This window comes from Schistocerca cancellata, chromosome 10, assembly GCF_023864275.1.
Source record: "Schistocerca cancellata isolate TAMUIC-IGC-003103 chromosome 10, iqSchCanc2.1, whole genome shotgun sequence".
Classification (NCBI taxonomy): domain Eukaryota; kingdom Metazoa; phylum Arthropoda; class Insecta; order Orthoptera; family Acrididae; genus Schistocerca; species Schistocerca cancellata.
Genome location: NC_064635.1, coordinates 187,699,526 through 187,716,066, shown reverse-complemented (window position 1 = coordinate 187,716,066; position 16,541 = coordinate 187,699,526). Strand labels below are relative to the sequence as shown.

Sequence of the window (16,541 nt, the reverse complement as noted above, 5' to 3'; positions counted from 1 at the left end):
TGTATTCTTTCCACCTATCTGCTCTCTCCTCTGCATTTAACAGTGGAATTCCCGTTGCACTCTTAATGTTACCACCGTTGCTTTTAATGTCACCAAAGGTTGTTTTGACTTTCCTGTATGCTGAGTCTGTCCTTCCGACAATCATATCTTTTTCGATGTCTTCACATTTTTCCTGCAGCCATTTCGTCTTAGCTTCCCTGCACTTCCTATTTATTTCATTTCTCAGCGACTTATATTTCTGTATTCCTGATTTTCCCGGAACATGTTTGTACTTCCTCCTTTCATCAATCAACTGAAGTATTTCTTCTGTTACCCATGGTTTCTTCGCGGCTGCCTTCTCTGTACCTATGTTTTCCATCCCAACTTCTGTGATGGCCCTTTTTAGAGATGTCCATTCCTCTTTAACTGTACTGCCTACTGCGCTTTTCCTTATTTATCTATAGCGTTAGAGAACTTCAAACGTGTCTCGTCATTCCTTAGTACTTCCGTATCCGACTTCTTTGCGTATTGATTCTTCCTGACTAATGTCTTGAACTTCAGCCTACTCTTCATCACTACTATATTGTGATCTGAGTGTATATCTGCTCCTGGGTACGCCTTACAATCCAGTATCTGATTTCGGAATCTCTGTCTGACCATGATGTAATCTAATTGAAATCTTCCCGTATCTCCCTGCCTTTTCCAAGTATAGCTCTTCCTCTTGTGATTCTTGAACAGGGTATTCGCTATTACTAGCTGAAACTTGTTACTTTCTCCTCTTTCATTCCTTGTCCCAAGCCCATATTCTCCTGTAACCTTTTCTTCTACTCCTTCCCCTACAACTGCATTCCAGTCGCCCATGACTATTAGATTTTCGTCCCCCTTTACATACTGCATTACCCTTTCAATATCCTCATACACTTTCTCTATCTGTTCATCTCCAGCTTGCGACGTCGGCATGTATACCTGAACTATCGTTGCCGGTGTTGGTCTGCTGTCGATTCTGATTAGAACAACCCGGTCACTGAACTATTCACGGTAACACACCCTCTGCCCTACCTTCCTATTCATAACGAATCCTAAACCTGTTATACCATTTTCTGCTGCTGTTGATATTACCCGATACTCATCTGACCAGAAATCCTTGTCTTCCTTCCACTTCACTTCACTGACCCCTACTATATCTAGATTGAGCCTTTGCATTTCCCTTTTCAGATTTTCTAGTTTCCCTACCACGTTCAAGCTTCTGACATTTCACGCCCCGACTCGTAGAACGTTATCCTTTCGTTGATTATTCAATCTTTTTCTCATGGTAACCTCCCCCTTGGCAGTCCCCTCCCAGAGATCCGAATGGGGGACTATTACGGAATCTTTTGCCAATGGAGAGATCATCATGACACTTCTTCAAATACAGGCCACATGTCCTGTTGATACACGTTACGTGTCTTTAATGCAGTGGCTTCCATTGCCTTCTGCATCCTCATGTCGTTGATCATTGCTGATTCTTCCGCCTTTAGGGACAATTTCCCACCCCTAGGACAAGAGAGTGCCCTGAACCTCTATCTGCTCCTCCGCCCTCTTTGACAAGGCCGTTGGCAGAATGAGGCTGACTTCTTATGCCGGAAGTCTTCGGCCGCCAATGCTGATTATTTATCAAAATTTAGGCACTGGCGGGGATCGAACCCGGGACCGAAGGCGTTTTGATTATGAGTCAAAGACGCTACCACTAGACCACGGGTAAATAAGACTTACAATATGTCGGCCGAACTCCCCCGAATGGGGCCTCCCAGCCAACAATTCCATACGATCATTTCCATTTTTCTATGTGTGCCAACAACCGAAGAGCAAATTTGGAAAGTTGCTGAGTATTGTAAGGTTTCAGTTGCTGCGCTGTCTGGATCTTGTACGGGTACCAGTGTAAAACAAACCACAAAACTTTCCCTCCTGTTGATCGTGCACTCGGCTGTTCTCGTGACACTGCACGAGCGAGGAACATCCTGCATGCTCAGTTACAGCAACAGCGACCTCGTCCGTAACTTCCATCGGGACAGAACGCCTCCCTCTCCCAGGTGGCACACCAAGCTGACTCGTGCTTTTCAGTTTCATTATCATCTTCTATAAACCATTGAATGACATCGGGTTTCTCCTCAGACCTCTCAATCGGCGATATTCTCTCACTGGAGCACTGTAATTGCCGACGTTCACACAAACAGTTTTACTGACAGCGCAAGGATTCTCTTCTCGATTGCCATACTGTTCACTCACGTTATGAGTCGTGAAATGGCGCCATGGATTTTATACCGTCATATAAACAGCATACAGCACTAGATTGATGGGCAAAACTGAAATGAATTTTTTTTCGGTTAAATAGATTCTGCACATCGATACATTAGCATATCTACCAAGTTTCCCTGCCGTACGATAATTACAACCCACACTGGATACCTCTGATTAGCTGCACTTTGATTATAATCTTCCGGTACTTTGCTGCATTCGAAACGTAGATATATTTAATTTTTTCTTAATCTTTTGAGACGAGACCTATATCTCGAGATAATGGATCGTTCGTAGTGCACTCACTTCCGACCATTTCCACAAAGAATGGAGTGAAACCGAAATATTCATAACACTCCTCATATTTGATAAACGGTTCGAGCTATCAAAACATGTTTTTGGCAAATCATGCCACTGAAATTGGAGAGTATTTTGCCATATAGTTAATTAACATCAGAAGCTTTCTTAACCGCATTTTTCAGTAAAAATGTAAATTTGTTTAATTGCCATCGACAGCTGACGAAATAACAATTAATATGGTTTTATAATAACGTACATGATGGAACCACACGTTTATTTGTATATCCCTGACTTTTCCTAAATGGTTTGTTTAGTAATAGACTTTTTACGATCCTATTGCATTTGCAATTACAGCTGTATTAGCGTCTTGATTAGGTCAAACTGTGTAAAATACACCGTGTTTTTGGAGAAGAAGCTAATTTTTAGATGACAATAAGAATAACAAAAAAGATTTATAAATCACACGAAAATAAATCGTTCATTGTGCCGCAATATCACCGTAATCACAGCAGTCGTAAATATTACGAAATATTTTCGCATTCTGCAACTATGCATCATGTCAGCTGTTTGCGATACATGAAATTTGTGATGAGCTCGGACTCGAACACAGATTTCCTGTTTATCGGGAGCAGTCGCCTTAACCACTCCGGCTGTCCGAGAAAGCCTCCAGGACCGCTCCAGGTTGCCATATGTTAGCAAGTCACAACCTTTATGCTCGCAAAATTCGTGATTCCCACATAGGGAGACATATCTCATATCGTCATTTTAGCATGTTGAGGCATGGATACGTCATTGGTGGTTGCATTGCATGCGTTTATACAGTGTATTTTCACAATACAATGCTATTCGGACTTGAATACGTGTCCAAAGAGCAATTTATTGTAATGATACAGACAGTGCATAAACACGTACAATGTAATCATCAATGATGTATCGTTGGCCAGATGTCGAAAACGAGGTTGTAAGATTTGTCTCCCTGTAGGGGAATCATTAATTGTGCCAACATAAGGGTTGTGGCAATAAAACCACTATTCACATTGGTGTATAGAATGTACGAGTCTGACTTCCGGAAAAACAAGATCCACGCAATTCCGAAGACTACAAGGGCCTACAAGTGCCAGTATTATTGCACAATCAGCTGAACGGATCATGCATCCAAGTTGCTGACAAGAATAGTATACACAAGAATGGAAAAGAAAATTAAGTATCTGTTAGATGGTGTTACGTTTGGCGTTAGGACGAGGCAGTTCTGGTGTTGAAGTTGATAATGGAAGTAAGACTAAAGAAAAATCGAGACACGTTCATAGGATTTGTCGACTTGGAGAAAGCGTTCGACAATATCATATAGAGCAAGATGTTCGAAATTCTAAGAAAAATAGGGGTAAGCTACAGGGAAAGATGGGTAATATACATTGTGTACAAAAGCCAAGAGAGAACAATAAGAGAACGAGGTGCTCGAATTAAAACGTGTGTAAGACAGGGGGTATTCTTTCACCTCTACTGTTCTATCTATGTAGCGAAGAAGCAATGACGGAAATAAAATGTTCAAGTGTGGTATCAAAATTCAAGGAGAAAGGATATCAATGATACGATTCGCTCATGACATTTGTATCCTCACTGGAAGTGAAGAAGAATTACAGGATCTACTGACTGGAATGGACAGTCCAATGAGTACAAAATATGGACTGAGAGTAAATCAAAGAAAGACGAAATTAATGAGAAGTAGCGTAATTGAGAACAGCGAAGAGCTTAACATCAGTATTGGTGATCACGAAGTAGATTAAGTTCAAGAATTCTGCTACCTAGGCAACAAAATAACACATGGCGGACGGACAAAGGAGGACATACGAGGGCAGTTCAATAAGTAATGCAACACATTTTTTTCTGAAACAGGGGTTGTTTTATTCAGCATTGAAATACACCAGGTTATTCCCCAATCTTTTAGCTACACAACACTATTTTTCAACGTAATCTCCATCCAATGCTACGGCCTTACGCACCCTTGAAATGAGGGCCTGTATGCCTGCACGGTACCATTCCACTGGTCGATGTCGGAGCCAACGTCGTACTGCATCAATAACTTCTTCATCATCCGCGTAGTGCCTCCCACGGATTGCGTCCTTCATTGGGCCAAACATATGGAAATCCGACGGTGCGAGATCGGGGCTGTAGGGTGCGTGAGGAAGAACAGTCCACTGAAGTTTTGTGAGCTCCTCTCGGGTGCGAAGACTTGTATGAGGTCTTGCGTTCTCACGAAGAAGGAGAAGTTCGTTCAGATTTTTGTGCCTAAGAACACGCTGAAGTCGTTTCTTCAATTTCTGAAGAGTAGCACAATACACTTCAGAGTCGATCGTTTGACCGTGGGGAAGGACATCGAACAGAATAACCCCTTCAGCGTCCCAGAAGACTGTAACCGTGACTTAACCGGCTGAGGGTATGGCTTTAAACTTTTTCTCGGTAGGGGAGTGGGTGTGGCGCCACTCCATTGATTGCCGTTTTGTTTCAGTTTCGAAGTGATGAACCCATGTTTCATCGCCTGTAACAATCTTTGACAAGAAATTGTCACCGTCAGCCACATGACGAGCAAGCAATTCCGCACAGATGGTTCTCCTTTCCTCTTTATGGTGTTCGGTTAGACAACGAGGGACCCAGCGGGAACAAACCTTTGAATATCCGAACTGGTGAACAATTGTGACAGCACTACCAACAGAGATGACAAGTTGAGCACTGAGTTGTTTGACGGTGATCCGTCGATCATCTCGAACGAGTGTGTTCGCACGCTCCGCCATTGCAGGAGTCACAGCTGTGCACGGCCGGCCCGCACGCGGGAGATCAGACAGTCTCGCCTGACGTTGCGGCGATGATGACATACGCTTTGCCCAACGACTCACCGTGCTTTTGTCCACTGCCAGATCACCGTAGACATTCTGCAAGCGCCTATGAATATCTGAGATGCCCCGGTTTTCCGCCAAAAGAAACTCGATCACTGCCCGTTGTTTGCAACGCACATCCGTTACAGACGCCATTTTAACAGCTCCGTAGAGCGCTGCCACCTGTCGGAAGTCAATGAAACTATACTAGACGAAGCGAGAATGTTTGAAAATATTCCACAAGAAATTTCCGGTTTTTTCAACCAAAATTTGCCGAGAAAAAAAATGTGTTGCATTACTTATTGAACTGCCCTTGTAGAAAGCAGATCTGCCCCGCTGGATAGCCGCGTGGTCTGAGGCGCCTTGTTATGGTCCGCGCGGCTCCTTCCGTCGGAGGTTCGAATAATAGAACAGGCATGTGTGTGTGTGTGTGTGTGTGTGTGTGTGTGTGTGTGTGTGTGTCGTCCTTAGCGTATGTTAGTTAGGTTAGATTAATGAGTGTGAAAGCTTAGGGACCGATGACAGATGACCAGCACTGGCAAAAAGGGAATCCCTGGCAAAGGGAAGTGTACTAGTATCAAATATAGGCCTTAATTTGAGGAAGAAATTTCTGAGAATGTATGTCTGGAGCAGAACAATTGTATGGTAGTGAAAACTGGAAAAGAAATGAATGGAAGCTTTTCAGAGGTGACGCTACAGAAGAATATTGAAAATTAGGTGGACTGATAAAGTAAGGAATTAAGAGGTACTACGCAAAATAGGAGAGGAACTGACAAGGAGGAAGCACGGAATGGTAGGATATCTGTCAAACAGTAACTTCCATTGTACTAAAGGGAGCTGTAGAGGGTAAAATCTATAGAGGAAAACGGAACTTGGAATGCATTCAGCAAGTAATTGAGGATGTGGGTTGCAAGTGCTACTCTGAGATGAAGAGGCTGGTGCAGAAGAGAAATTCGTGGCGGGACGCATCAAACCAGTTACAAAAAATAAAAAGAAAACGAAAAGGTTGTGCTTATGTCATATATGGAAGTTTGGATCGGTACTGGAGGTGTAATCGGATGCAGCGGTGGTTAGGCCGACTGCTTGTGATGGGCGAGAAATGCAGGTTCGAGTCCCTGTCAGGTAAAAATTTTCATGTGTCGCAAACAGCCGACATCAGTGCGAGGTCGCACAACGCGAAACTATTTCATAATGTTCCGCTTCAGAAGTGCACCTTCGCCTACTGTACTGACCCCACCACTACCGTCGTTCCCTCCCAGCTAGGAGCCAAGTAACACTGTACGCCCTCTACTGTCCACCGTCCGGTCTACCAAAGCACAGTGTGGCACTGCGCAGGTGGGCCGCATGGAGGAGATGCTGGCCGAGATCGTGCAGAGGCTCGGCCCCGCCCCCACCCCCGCCCCCGCGCCGGAGGCGGCCGCCCCCGACGCGGCGGCTGGAGGAGCGTCGCCGGCGGACGTGTCGCAGGTGAGCCTCCAGCCCAAGCCGCAGCAGCAGTCTGCCACGCCCACCTCGTCCTCGTCGTCTTCTGGCGGCGGCGGCGGGGGCGGAACCACCATCCCGGTACCCGTCAGCGGGGGTGGAAACGGCGTGGGAGGCCTCGTTCTCAGGAAAAGAAGGTGGGTACCCACAGCCACGCTCACAGCTATCGCCTAGCTAATGCCCCACACACTGCCGACTTACTTTATTCGCACCTTCCACGCCAGCAACCTCCTCAGTCCTTTCTTTCCCTGTCTGACCTGTAAATTCGCAAGAAGCATCTCTTCATTTTTCGCTAAACAAGACTCATCTTTTAATGTTTACACATTAATGGTCAATTTCTCACTGTTGTGTGTCAAATCTTGTAATATACACTGATTGTAAGCTTTCATTTTCGAACAAACAGAAAGTTTACGGCAGTTCTGTCAAATAAAGAATTGGAGACTTTGGGTGTTGTTTATTGTGGTCTTCAGTCCTGAGACTGGTTTGATGCAGCTCTCCGTCCTACTCTATCCTGTGCAAGCTTCTTCATCTCCCAGTACCTACTGCAACCTACATCCTTCTGAATCTGCTTGTTCTATTCATCTCTTGGTCTCCCTCTACGATTTTTACCCTCCACGCTGCCCTCCAATACTAAATTGGTGATCCCTTGATGCCTCAGAACATGTCCTACCAACCCATCCCTTCTTCTAGTCAAGTTGTATGAAATAAATTGTTAGAGGCGTACAGAAACAAGCCACAAACTGGTTTTAGGTTACGTTATTCAAAAAGCACTGTCACCTGTTTCGATTTGACACAGTTATTCGTCAGACGGCTTCCGTGTTTTCGTCAAAACAAACGATGCGTCGGTTTACTGGCGAGCTGCCAACGATAAACGGTAATACACAATTACAAACGTGTACAGATTTGTGTTAGAATACAACTTCCGTGAAATTCCCATCTGGCTCATTCCTTTTTGCAGTTTTCTTCCAACGAAATATATGCAAAGCTGTTCGTATTTTCACCATCACATACGTCGGTTTGCATCGTAAAACTATTATATAGCCAGAAAACGATTTTCCAATGTGCACCACGTGTTTTGATTCAAACCTATGAAAACAAATACAGAATTTACTAAATATAGCCGCGCGGGGTAGCCGTGCTTTCTGAGGTGTCTTGTCGGAGGTTCGAGTCCTCCCTCGGGCAGGGGTGTGTGTGATGTCTTCAGCGTAAGTTAGTTTAAGTTAGATTAAGTAGTGTGTAAGCTTAGGGACCGATGACGTCGGCAGTGTGGTCCCATAGAACTTATCATAAATTTCCAAATTTACAGAGTACACGAGTGTCAAAGACGCTGCGATACAATGAGGCAAAGGTATGGCTTTTTCGCGAAGGACGCCTAAATTATATTTATGTTAAACTGAAGAAGTTCTTTACATTAAGTGTAGGACATTAAATACAGGCAGATAATTACAGTGTTGCAAACTTCTTTCATACAACGATAGATAGATAAATGTGGGTAAGAAAGTGTGTGATATCCTTACGTGCTATTTGAAGAGTGATCATGGAAATATATTAAAATTTATTAATATTTAGTTTCGTAAATAATGTTGGCTATTATAGAGACATGCAATATTGTACGATATTTTACTTGATATGCAACAGCTGTATAAACATTGTCTATATTGGAGTGTGGAAAACAGTTCCAGGAAGTCTGACAGGAAATGAGTGTTACAAACTGAGTCTGCTCGTCAAGGATATTGTAAGGGGAACTGTTTTTTGTGTGTTTATTTCTATTTGCTCTAACAGATTAACAGTGGCTCCTTTTTTTGCTAACTGTAATATTTTCTCTCAGTGTTTCTCACTGAATGGTTTTCTTCTGCAGAGTGGACTGCAAATGTATATTTGTTCAAGTTTCCTAGTCTAAACCATCAAGGTGGCCTTTGTACCTAATTTCGAATCCTCCGCCTATCTGACCAATGTAGAATTTTAGCCACACATCAGATTGGAGCTTGTATATTGCTGTTCTACGCTGAGTCGAAACGTCTGGGTCTGTTTGCCACCACCATATCTAAGATGTCATCTTCACGAGTCTGTTCTCCAATTAACTCCTGAAGATAATTTTCAGATAAGGCACTTGGAACAATTTCATATGATGCACTATACCACAAAATCAAACTCGAGGCTTTGTGTTTCGGGATAGTAGTTCTGCAACTGTATAGCACTCAGTTTAGTTGTGCCGTTCAAGTATACCAGTACACTGTCTTATGAATCATAGAACTTGTTGCGCACAGTTTGACTTTCTTGTAAAAAGCCGTTCGTGCTCTTTGGCATCAAGTTGTACAAGTAGGAGTACTAGGAGATGGAGATCTCCTCTGAGCAGCACGTTGCAAGGCATCCCAGATATCCTCAGTAACGTTCATATCTGGGGAGTTTGGTGTCCAGGGGAAGTATTTACATTCAGAAGAGTGTTCCTGGAGCCACTCTGTAGCAATTCACGATGTGTTGGGTGTCGCATAGTCCCGCTGGAATTGCCCAAGTCCATCGGAATGCACAGCGGATATGAATGGATGCAGGTGATCACACAGGATGTTTACGTCCGTGTCACCTGTCAGAGTCCTATCTAGACGTATTAGGGACCCCATATCACTCCAGCTGCACACGCCCCACACCTTTATAGAGCCACCACTGGCTTGAACAGTCCCCGGCTGATATGCAGCGTCTATTGATTCTTGAGTTTGTCCCCATACCCTACACGTCCATCCGCTCCATACAATTTGAAACGAGACTCGTACGACCAGGCAACATGTTTACAGTCATCAATAGTCCAATGTCGGTGTTTATGGGTCCGGGCGAGGCGTAAAGTTTTGTAGCGTGCAGTCACACGAGTGGCCCTTAGGCTCCCAAAGCACATGTCGGTGACTTGTTGATGGCCCATCATTGGAATCTGCATCAATTTGCGGAAGGGTTGCACTTGCGTCATGCTGAACGATTCTCTTTAGTCGTCGTTGGTCTGGTTCTTGCAGCATCTTTCTCCGGCCGCAGCGATATCGGAGATTTGAGGTTTTACCGGATTCCTCATATTGACGGCACACACGTGAAATGGTTGTACAGAAAAATAACTACTTCGTCGCTACCTCGGATACGCTGTGCCCCATCGCTCGTGCGCCGACTGTAACACCACGTTCAGACTCACTTAAATCTTGATAACGTGCCATTGTAGCAGTAGTAACCGATCTAACAACTGCACCAGACACTTGTTGTCTTATATACACTCCCGGAAATGGAAAAAAGAACACATTGACACCGGTGTGTCAGACCCACCATACTTGCTCCGGACACTGCGAGAGGGCTGTACAAGCAATGATCACACGCACGGCACAGCGGACACACCAGGAACCGCGGTGTTGGCCGTCGAATGGCGCTAGCTGCGCAGCATTTGTGCACCGCCGCCGTCAGTGTCAGCCAGTTTGCCGTGGCATACGGAGCTCCATCGCAGTCTTTAACACTGGTAGCATGCCGCGACAACGTGGACGTGAACCGTATGTGCAGTTGACGGACTTTGAGCGAGGGCGTATAGTGGGCATGCGGGAGGCCGGGTGGACGTACCGCCGAATTGCTCAACACGTGGGGCGTGAGGTCTCCACAGTACATCGATGTTGTCGCCAGTGGTCGGCGGAAGGTGCACGTGCCCGTCGACCTGGGACCGGACCGCAGCGACGCACGGATGCACGCCAAGACCGTAGGATCCTACGCAGTGCCGTAGGGGACCGCACCGCCACTTCCCAGCAAATTAGGGACACTGTTGCTCCTGGGGTATCGGCGAGGACCATTCGCAACCGTCTCCATGAAGCTGGGCTACGGTCCCGCACACCGTTAGGCCGTCTTCCGCTCACGCCCCAACATCGTGCAGCCCGCCTCCAGTGGTGTCGCGACAGGCGTGAATGGAGGGACGAATGGAGACGTGTCGTCTTCAGCGATGAGAGTCGCTTCTGCCTTGGTGCCAATGATGGTCGTATGCGTGTTTGGCGCCGTGCAGGTGAGCGCCACAATCAGGACTGCATACGACCGAGGCACACAGGGCCAACACCCGGCATCATGGTGTGGGGAGCGATCTCCTACACTGGCCGTACACCACTGGTGATCGTCGAGGGGACACTGAATAGGGCACGGTACATCCAAACCGTCATCGAACCCATCGTTCTACCATTCCTAGACCGGCAAGGGAACTTGCTGTTCCAACAGGACAATGCACGTCCGCATGTATCCCGTGCCACCCAACGTGCTCTAGAAGGTGTAAGTCAACCACCCTGGCCAGCAAGATCTCCGGATCTGTCCCCCATTGAGCATGTTTGGGACTGGATGAAGCGTCGTCTCACGCGGTCTGCACGTCCAGCACGAACGCTGGTCCAACTGAGGCGCCAGGTGGAAATGGTATGGCAAGCCGTTCCACAGGACTACATCCAGCATCTCCACGATCGTCTCCATGGGAGAATAGCAGCCTGCATTGCTGCGAAAGGTGGATATACACTGTACTAGTGCCGACATTGTGCATGCTCTGTTGCCTGTGTCTATGTGCCTGTGGTTCTGTCAGTGTGATCATGTGATGTATCTGACCCCAGGAATGTGTCAATAAAGTTTCCCCTTCCTGGGACAATGAATTCACGGTGTTCTTATTTCAATTTCCAGGAGTGTAGGTGTTGCCAACCGCAGTGCCGTATTGTGCCAGGTTACATATGTCTGTATTTGAATACACATGCCTATACCAGTTTCTTCGGCGCTTCAGTGCATATTGCTTCCTCCTGCGTATAACTCCATAAGATCAGGAAGATAAAATTAAAGAGTTTCGAGCCCATACGGAGGCTTACTGGCAATCGTTCTTCCCTCGCACTATTCGAAACTGGAAAAGGAAAGGGACTAGTGACAGTAGTACACTAAGTACCCTCCGCCTCACACCGGAAGGTGACTTGCAGAGTATAGAAGTAGGTGTAGGCGTAGCCACAAGTCACGAAAAGTCAGGTACAGCAATGATGACATGGTGTATTACTTTATTGCTGTGGCAGATTTCTGTTGACAGCCATAGGGCACACATAATGTAAGAAAACTGGTCAGGTGTGAGAATGACTCATGCATGGAGGGTTCTGCATGAGGTTAATTACGTACATAGACAGTTCATCTAATCCGTGAACTCTCGACAGTTTTTGCCTGTTATCCACATTCATACTGGTAAGACATCGAACCCAATGAGTCCAAGACGTTCGAGAATTTTTAATTTTAATTTTGAAGTCGTACAGTAAATGACAAAAGAAGTATTATTGAAAATTAACAATTTTATAATTTTTTTTTCTTTGCTTGTACTGTGAAACCTAGGTTCCTGATGAATTCTAGGTATATGGGAAATAGGCTATGGGTCTTGATGAGTGAGTTTGTAGTTATCAATATACACTCCTGGAAATTGAAATAAGAACACCGTGAATTCATTGTCCCAGGAAGGGGAAACTTTATTGACCCATTCCTGGGGTCAGATACATCACATGATCACACTGACAGAACCACAGGCACATAGACACAGGCAACAGAGCATGCACAATGTCGGCACTAGTACAGTGTATATCCACCTTTCGCAGCAATGCAGGCTGCTATTCTCCCATGGAGACGATCGTAGAGATGCTGGATGTAGTCCTGTGGAACGGCTTGCCATGCCATTTCCACCTGGCGCCTCAGTTGGACCAGCGTTCGTGCTGGACGTGCAGACCGCGTGAGACGACGCTTCATCCAGTCCCAAACATGCTCAATGGGGGACAGATCCGGAGATCTTGCTGGCCAGGGTAGTTGACTTACACCTTCTAGAGCACGTTGGGTGGCACGGGATACATGCGGACGTGCATTGTCCTGTTGGAACAGCAAGTTCCCTTGCCGGTCTAGGAATGGTAGAACGATGGGTTCGATGACGGTTTGGATGTACCGTGCACTATTCAGTGTCCCCTCGACGATCACCAGTGGTGTACGGCCAGTGTAGGAGATCGCTCCCCACACCATGATGCCGGGTGTTGGCCCTGTGTGCCTCGGTCGTATGCAGTCCTGATTGTGGCGCTCACCTGCACGGCGCCAAACACGCATACGACCATCATTGGCACCAAGGCAGAAGCGACTCTCATCGCTGAAGACGACACGTCTCCATTCGTCCCTCCATTCACGCCTGTCGCGACACCACTGGAGGCGGGCTGCACGATGTTGGGGCGTGAGCGGAAGACGGCCTAACGGTGTGCGGGACCGTAGCCCAGCTTCATGGAGACGGTTGCGAATGGTCCTCGCCGATACCCCAGGAGCAACAGTGTCCCTAATTTGCTGGGAAGTGGCGGTGCGGTCCCCTACGGCACTGCGTAGGATCCTACGGTCTTGGCGTGCATCCGTGCGTCGCTGCGGTCCGGTCCCAGGTCGACGGGCACGTGCACCTTCCGCCGACCACTGGCGACAACATCGATGTACTGTGGAGACCTCACGCCCCACGTGTTGAGCAATTCGGCGGTACGTCCACCCGGCCTCCCGCATGCCCACTATACGCCCTCGCTCAAAGTCCGTCAACTGCACATACGGTTCACGTCCACGCTGTCGCGGCATGCTACCAGTGTTAAAGACTGCGATGGAGCTCCGTATGCCACGGCAAACTGGCTGACACTGACGGCGGCGGTGCACAAATGCTGCGCAGCTAGCGCCATTCGACGGCCAACACCGCGGTTCCTGGTGTGTCCGCTGTGCCGTGCGTGTGATCATTGCTTGTACAGCCCTCTCGCAGTGTCCGGAGCAAGTATGGTGGGTCTGACACACCGGTGTCAATGTGTTCTTTTTTCCATTTCCAGGAGTGTATGTGACATAGAGGCCGTATTTTTGACTGCATTGAGTTATTTGTCAGGCATTGTATTTAACCAGAACCAGACAACCCCGAGTATTCGAAAAGTAATTTAATGCCAGCACAGCGGACTCGTGACCCCTCTGCTCTGCACACAGGTCCAAGTCCAGGAACAAGGGCGCTGCTCCCGGGGTGCCCACCTCGAGCTCGCCGAGGACTTCCCCGACGGAGACGACGAGGATGCTGCCGCCCACGGAGGAGGCGGACTCGGGGGCCTCGTCCGAGGAGAAGAGATCCTCTTACCGCCGCTCCAGGGAGTTCCTGTAGCGACTGTCTGCCCAGCTGCCTCGTGCGGACCAACCGTGAGCGAGGACAGCGCCCACCCGTCACCCGACAGCTGGTGCTCGGCTCCGGGTCACGGTATCCTGAGTGCCTCCACCTGAGTCGTCTTGCCGTTGGGTCCAGAAAGTGTGATGTGAGTGGTCAAAGTAGGATTTCACCACCTTGAGCTTCTACGCAAAGCCAACATCTGAACCCAAGTTCGCAGTGATAATCTGTGGAACTGTGTCGCCTGATCAAGTTGGGATTAGGTTCGTGGTTATGGTAACTGCTCTCCTGGGTAAATATTTCTTGGATTTCTTGCCACATCAGGTTTTCTTTACTCAAGCTTTCAACGACTTCCTCTGCCTTCTTCATCAGGAGTTCACCACTGTTCTAATAGACCAAGTGGTACTGTGGAAGGTATTTGGCCGAATTATGTCGTCCATATGCTACCACAAATTAGTCAGTGTCTATGATGGAGGAACAATAGAAGCAATACTGATTCCATCAGATGTTAGATAACTCTACATACTTCCCTGTAGCCTTTCATCATTGAATGTCCATCTACATGTAGTTACCATCATGGTTAAAGATATTATTATACATTCTGATTGCAATGCCTTCTTTGATTCCAGGATTCCAGTAGTTAGTAAAAGGCAGCCGTGGTCTCATTGTTCCCAGTTACCTGTGTGCAGGATCTCTTTCATTTTCTAGGATGATCATGAAATAGATTGAGTATCTTGTCTACCCAGGACTGCTCCGCAGAAAGAATAGAGTTCTATTGGCTTATAATCTTGTGATGATTGAGCGTCTCTGTGTTTTCATTTCTTAGCGATAGTTAATCTAACACCTCATTCATTTGCTTCCGCAACACTTTCCCAGGTACCTGATTTCAGAATCTAGGTGGTCCTTGTCAAAAAGAGTTCCAGCTTTGTGTATCATTGTGTTTAAAACTGCTCTGTTTTGGTCTAAATGGTGAAAGCTTACTAATCTATCATCGAACGGAATCTGAATCGCTGTCGATGTTCCTCTACCATGAACATCTCAGGTAGTACAAGAACTTCCAACTCCTTTACTCTGTGATGTCTCACATACAGAATTCCAGTAGTTACATACAAAAGTATCACAAGACATCAAGTGTGGTAGTTACCTATCGGCGCTGGTTACAGGGGCCATCATTGAAAGATTGAGTCTATAATCGCACGTGATGTGCTAAGACTTTGGAGAAACATGTATCACAAAATCTCACCACGAGAAACCTTCGTAGGCGTTGGTACTCCCTACCCACTTCCTTGTTCATTTTTATTGTCACTCCTTGTCTTCATGGCTATATAGCTGGAATACATTCCATTCACAAGTACATCAATTTCAGGATTTGTGGCTCCAAATTGGTGTCCTCTAAACTATGGTTAACTTATACATCTCCATATAAGCAATAAGGTAGACACCTACGGTTGATGAGTTGACAACGTTTAATTGACTGTGTAGAATGAAGATGTAGGTAAAACTAAAATATTATCTTCTGACAAGGAAACATTACTTACGTTCTGCAGTTGATAGTGTGACCTAAGAGGTATATAAGTTACGACTAAAAAGCTGAATCACCTCAAGAGCAACTACCCAATGATCTGGAGGGCAAATGATATGTCAGTCCTGAAACAGGAAGGCTAAGATTCATTTAACAGTTTTATGGCACCACATTATTTTAACTGCAGAAGTTACCTTGTGAAAGAAATATCCATTCAATATGTATCTTTCTTTTCAAATGTGTTAACTCAACTTACAGCCTTATTTTGCAACTTAAAAGGGCTCTTATCTCTTGTTTATAGCATTTGTTGCAAGTTTATAGCTCTTTTATCATTACTTGTTTGGAACTACAGTTGACTGTATTTTGGTTGCAAATGGAGACATACTATTGCAGTTTAGCGTGTCCCCTACATCTTTCAGCTTATCAGACGTGGTACAAAATAAAGTAAACAATAATCTCACCACCAAGCACACCTTGCAGTATTACTACACTGTAACGTGATGCAGATCATCAGCAATTCTTCAAAAAAAGAATTGGTTTTATTTAATGTGGCTGAGTCCACTGAAGCTCAAGGTGAATTAGTGTGAAAAAACTCTGTTACAATATGTACTGATCGGTGCAGTGGAAATACTTATTAGATTTTAAGGATCTAGGTAATGCATTCTCTATCATCAGGAACACCTGATGCCACAGTGAATAAATGACGATTCCATTAAATACATTTGCTTGTAACTGGTGCTGAAAGTCTCAGAAGTTACGGGAAGAAATTGTAAATTGTGAAACTTCTTGCTAATGGTGCCTGCTGCAGGGTACCAAATGCCTTAAATCGTTTAAGTCGAGCCTTCTGAGCAGAAAGAATTTTTTTTCTTGGGTTGATTTGCTAGGTTATCAGACGTGTTTCCATATTTGGTGGACATTAACATTACTTTCGTGCTTCAGTGAAGATGAGAGTGGTAACTGCTAC

General features: G+C 46.0%; 1 protein-coding gene across 1 annotated transcript in view; it reads left to right on the top strand.

Annotated features, from left to right (window-relative positions):
- The window catches only part of LOC126106234 (potassium voltage-gated channel protein eag), a 362,209-nt gene extending 347,685 nt beyond the window's left edge, over positions 1–14,524 (top strand). The window contains exons 11-12 of the mRNA XM_049912462.1: positions 6,759–7,042; positions 13,887–14,524. Coding sequence (XP_049768419.1) covers positions 6,759–7,042; positions 13,887–14,055 — 453 coding nt within the window. The 3' untranslated portion in view covers positions 14,056–14,524. The remainder of the gene's footprint in view (positions 1–6,758; positions 7,043–13,886) is intronic.
- The last annotated feature ends 2,017 nt before the right edge of the window (positions 14,525–16,541 follow it).